The sequence below is a fragment of the Pleurodeles waltl genome, chromosome 6, assembly GCF_031143425.1.
Source record: "Pleurodeles waltl isolate 20211129_DDA chromosome 6, aPleWal1.hap1.20221129, whole genome shotgun sequence".
NCBI classification, from domain to species: domain Eukaryota; kingdom Metazoa; phylum Chordata; class Amphibia; order Caudata; family Salamandridae; genus Pleurodeles; species Pleurodeles waltl.
Genome location: NC_090445.1, coordinates 767,587,066 through 767,592,476, shown reverse-complemented (window position 1 = coordinate 767,592,476; position 5,411 = coordinate 767,587,066). Strand labels below are relative to the sequence as shown.

The 5,411-nt window shown below is 41.0% G+C and overlaps 1 protein-coding gene across 1 annotated transcript; it reads right to left on the bottom strand.

The window, feature by feature from the left end:
- Positions 1–216: 216 nt before the first annotated feature.
- Positions 217–2,736, bottom strand: LOC138301700 (E3 SUMO-protein ligase KIAA1586-like). Its single transcript, XM_069242217.1, has one exon. It carries the CDS (start codon positions 2,734–2,736, stop codon positions 217–219), a length of 2,520 nt encoding a protein of 839 aa, XP_069098318.1.
- Between the last annotated feature and the right edge of the window lie 2,675 nt (positions 2,737–5,411).

The following is a 5,411-nucleotide window of genomic DNA, read 5'->3' as shown; positions in this document are numbered from 1 at the left end:
GAAAGTGCAATCTATAACTCTCAGTACTACTAAAATCGATTGCAAAAACTAAAGTTTATTAATCTAACAGGAAAAAGATTAGTTAAACATCTAAACATTCACAAAGCACAATGTGCTAAAGTACTGATACAACCAATTTGTGGGACCACATTTGGCAGCTTGGAAATTGCCAATAAATGTTTCAAAACGAACAGCAGTGATTGTTAACAAAAGACATCAAAAAAGCGTCCACATAGATTCGAAGGGGGACTTTTCTTCCCTGTGGTTGCGTGAACGACAAGCTGTCTCATCAGCTGATCTCCTTCCTAGTTGCAGCCATGTTTTAACATACGGTAGTGGTTCAAACCTTTGAATGGGTGGGCCAACACATTTCAAAAACAAAAGGGATGACAGACGATTTGTGCAAATAGAATTTCTCTTTGGTGTGAGCAGATCATTCATACAGCTAAAACTTCTTTCACGTTCACTTGTGGACACAGCAATGGTCTCAACAGCTTTCATCAATGGAATAAAATCTAGAGGTATGTAGGCAGCTTTGACCTCCTTGTATTCTCTAAATCCCCAAATACTATCCACCACATTTACTCTCAAGATTTGACAAAGCTGCCTCACATCTTTGTCACCATATTGAATATCCATGCTGTCTTCTGGCCAGTTTTCTGGATAAATCAGTTTTATGTGCTGCGTAAATAATTTCATGCTGTCTGTTTTGGGAGTGTCTGCCAATTTAGTGCTGACATGGGAAGATTTTGTGGTGGAAAATCTTGTTTTTAAGTTTTCTGTTAAGCTCCGGTAGAATTGAGGTGCATTTATCTCTGGAAATTTGCTCTTGACATGTAGGCCTACACCCCTGAATGTAAGGCTGCTGCAGGCTTCCATGGCTTCTTCTGTGTAGGGACCAGGGGTGTTAACCATCGATTCAAAGACCCTGACTGCCCTTATCAGCAATTTTTCAGCATCTGGAAGGGTTGTGTCATTGCGCTGAAGCTGGCGAGAAAAGTCACTCAATTCGGCGAGAGCATCCAACATGATACCAACATTCTTTAAAAATGAGCAAGAGGTCAGAATATTGTCAAGGCCAGCATATTTTGCTCTATCTCTGGCATCGCGTTGTTGGTCAACAGCAGCTTTTGAGAAATGCTGGTGTAGTGAAGAAAAGGTCTGCCATACAGCCTTTACACTCCTTTCACTGGAAGCAACCCAGCGAATGGAAAGAACTCGTCCAATAACAAGAAAACGCTGCTCAATTTCCTTTGCACATTGTCTCAGTTCTCTTTGATTTTTAGGTGAGGCATGGTACAAAGAATATAATTTGTCAAAGAAGATCTGAAAGTGATTTATGCCTGAAATTTCTTTCATAACATCTCCGACAGCTAGCTCCAACCGATGGTTGCTACAGTGCCACACAAATAAGCCCGGATAGCGAATCTGCAGCTGCGCTGCAACTCCAGCCTGCTTGCCAAGCATTACCGATGCACCATCACAAGCTAAGGCAATCAAACATTCTCGAAGAAATTCTTCATGAAAGCCGTGCTTGTGTAGGCACTCCATCACAGCAGTGGTGATATCATTAGCTGTGGTGCCATCAAGTTCAACTAAGTAAAAAAAAAAAGTACGCACATCAGAATCACTTGCGACAGCAGCACGCAAGCAAAGGACAAGCACAGATTTTCCACTAAAAGTGGTTGATTCGTCAATTAACAAGCATATTTTACGTTTGTTTTCTAATATGTCCGTTGCAAGTTTTTTTCTCATACCTGAAGCAATATGGTCTAAAATGTCAGCACATGAATTGTTACTATGAAGAACACAGCCCATATTCAATCCGTTCAGTTGCTGCACATCAACGTCCGGCGACATATCTACAAATGGCCGCCCATGTTTTCCTATTTTGTATGCTGTACGAAACACACAGCATGTTGTTTCCTGTTCTGCAATGTTCATTAAATGTGCATGATTTTCCATGCTCTGTCTTAGGGACTCTTGTGCAACTTTTTCTGCAGTGACATGAGATGTTGAAAATTTATGCTCTCTGATTTTTTTCCGTAGAGACATCTGTTGCTTAAATTTCTCCTTTCCATAATGAGTTACATTGCAATCTGACCATTCTTGTGCAAGTCTTAACCCTTGGGTTTTATTTGCACCCAATGATTTTAGCGATCTACATGTTGAACAACCTAATTTTTTATTTTCAACAATTAGCCAGCTATATTCTTTGCAGAAATATTGCATTTGCTCTATATTCCAGCAGTCCGGTAAGTCCACCTCTCTGAAATCATTTGCAGCCGATGTAGTGAAAAGCAGTGTTTGACTCTCACTAGAATGATGCACAGTAGTGTCCACAGTGATATAATTATCTGCATTATGATTAGCATTACCACCTTTAGATACAACACAATCAATGTCATCCGAACACTCCAGCTCCATTTGCTTCCTTTTGGTGCCTTGAGAGGCACTATCCTTGTGCAACCACTTCAGCAAACTCATTTTTACCAAGTAGACTGAATTTGGACCTGTAGCAACCTGATGCCTGACACCGGCAACCTTTCCTGTTCGCAACGTCTCGTGAGGCCCGACGCAGTGAAACTGAAACAAAGAAAAACAAATGTTGCTTTGATCTGCAATCACATTACACAGATGGGGCATGGATGCTGTAAAGTGACTTGTCAAGGTGAAAGCTTGTAAGAGCTGATAATGTTGAATTGAAAAAGTGTACACCAAGGCGAATTCTGACATATTCCCGCAGGCAGTCCCGTCCATTAGATAAGTGAGTTAATGAGATGAGTGAGATAACTTGCTCAGGATCACAAAATTCCGTCATAGAAGACTTCCAATATACAGCAAGACTACAAGTCCTACAGGTCAAAGAAAAAAACTGGACTTGATTAAAACATCTCTCCTTGAACAGGAAAAGTTAGTAGCAACAATGCCAGGCTATTAAGAATTTCCCAATGCCTGTCAAGCTCAGTTTCCGAATAAGCTGTTGAAGTGCATTAAAAAAGTATGGTAACTGTGATGTTGCATGCAATGGGGGGGTTAGTGAGCATGGAACAGGGTCAACAGCGTGGCTAAAAAGAACTAAAGTAATCAAAATTTGTTTTTGGCTTTTCACTATCAGGTAGCTACATATAAATTGGCATGCAGCTTAAATGAAAAAGAAAGAAAAACATTGTTACTCAGTGGGAAATGCACTATAAGTACATTACAAAACCACGCTTAGTAAATACACAGCAGTCTGTATCTAACGGATATGCCACGTAATTAAAGGGGCATATTTAAGAAATGTGGCGGAGCACACAGTGCAGCGCCACTTTTCTTGCTCTGTTTAACCCCACCATTTGAGCGCTGTATTTAAAATACGGCGAACCATGGCGCAGGGTAGGGGGCAATAGTGCATTTCTTTATGACAATACTGATGTACTCTGCAGGAGAGGCACCAACATTTTGGCACTACTCCTGTGGAGCACATAGGGGTCCATTGTAAACAAAGCTGTGCCTCCGTTTAACGCCTGCTCTGAGCAGGCATTAAAAGTGCCGGAAAAAATGACGTAGGGGAATCTGTTAGATTTCTTTGCACCATTTTTCGCAACACCTCCTTAGGGGGGAACGCCGACCTCTGTATACATTATGCCTGGCATAGGCATAATGTAGAGCAAAAGGTTACAAAGTAAATATGGAGCAGGGATTTTGGCCTCGTTGGGCCACATTAGAGTCTAAAAAATGATGCTAATGTGGCGCAAGGAGGCGCTAAATATGCCCCTAAATCTTGGTTGCCGCAGTGTAGAATAGTGTATTGTGTATTTTTAGTGCTCCGAAGTCACGGCCTGTGACAAAGCACTGAATATGAAAGTCATTATTTTAGCTTACATTATACACAGTATAACTGAGATAGACTGCAGCAAAAAGCGCAACACATTTTAGGATAACATTGTGCCTTTAAAATCTAGTTTAGTAATATCCAAACTGTACATTATGCATTTTTTTTACATTACTGTCTCTTCAAAACCTCTAGGGTCAGTAAGCACTACATAAATACAATTACAATTTAAAGCACGCACTTCACAGCACAATCATTTACTCTTTGCACTACCACTCAAGTAATTCTCTCGCCACAAAACTTCAATAAAGTAAAGCGATTACTGGCTCCAAGTATCCTTTACTTTTGCAGGCTACCTTTATTTTTGCAGATTAACTTGTAGTGCACATTTGCAACTATTCTAAGCAAGCAGCCTGGCAGAAAGGATTGATCAGCTCTCTGCCAGGCCTCAGTTTTACAGCACAGAAGACTCGCTGAAATAATCTTCAGCTGACGGTTCTGTATTTACAAAAACGTGAGGGGACTTTTAAATAAACAAAAGAATTTAAAAAAATCGAAACACAACTAACTTGTGTCCCTCGATCCCACACACTTGTCCTCAATCCCACTACAGACAGACTTACCTGATCTGTAAGATTATTGTGTCCGCTGTCTGGAAAGAGCCCAGATGCTGCAGCAATCTGTTTCTGGATGGCACGAGGGTCCAGTTGCTGAAACTCGATGTCGCTCGATAAACACACAGAGTCCTGTCCTGCTTGATGACTCCTGGCTGGGTCCTCAATCTGTCAGCAAACCTGCTTGCAGCTGCTCTCCTCTGCCCCTTGTCTGGTGATGGCTTTTTCCGTGCTGCTGTGCCTGTGCTGGCAAAGAAGAAAGTGAAAGCCAGCGCAAATTGCGCTTTTTAAAGGGCTTTCTTTTCTTCCCGCCACACAGCTACCTGGTGGGTGACGTCACACGCTGCTCTGCCGTGACTCGTCACCACCAGTGTGAAATGGCCATCATGAGAGCATGCGCCGCATTGTAGAAATGTGGTGCATTCTCACATGATGACTATTTGTTCCTTTAAATGCTGGCCTGTTACAGTGAGTACCGGTACTCTCCTTTGTAACGGAGAAGTTCTGGTACTCTTGGGAGGAAAAAAAAGTGCCGGTACTCAGTACCGGTGAGTACCGGCCCATTTAAAGCACTGTATATATATAAAAAAGAGGAGACGTTAAAATACAGCCATGCTTTAAGCCATTGGACGTGATCATATTAAGGGAGAGAATATTACTGTTAGAAAGTCTAGTTTTCTGCCAGGTTTCATCATGTAAAACTACTTAAAAATGTATTAGAATCTTGTCAATTGCCTATTTTAGTAGTTTATCCCCATACCTTTGTCAATTGACTTTACCAAAGGCTGTACTGCAGTCAGTGTAACAGACATACAAGGTGAGGTTTTCTGTATTACTTTATTAGCTATTAAATTAAAAGCAATAATATTTTTGAAAGTGGAACAGCGTGACCAAACTTTGGTTTGGTTAAAGTCTATAAAATTGAGTTCATGTTGGCAATCAAGATAGTTTATACAATAAACATTTATTTAAATATTTTG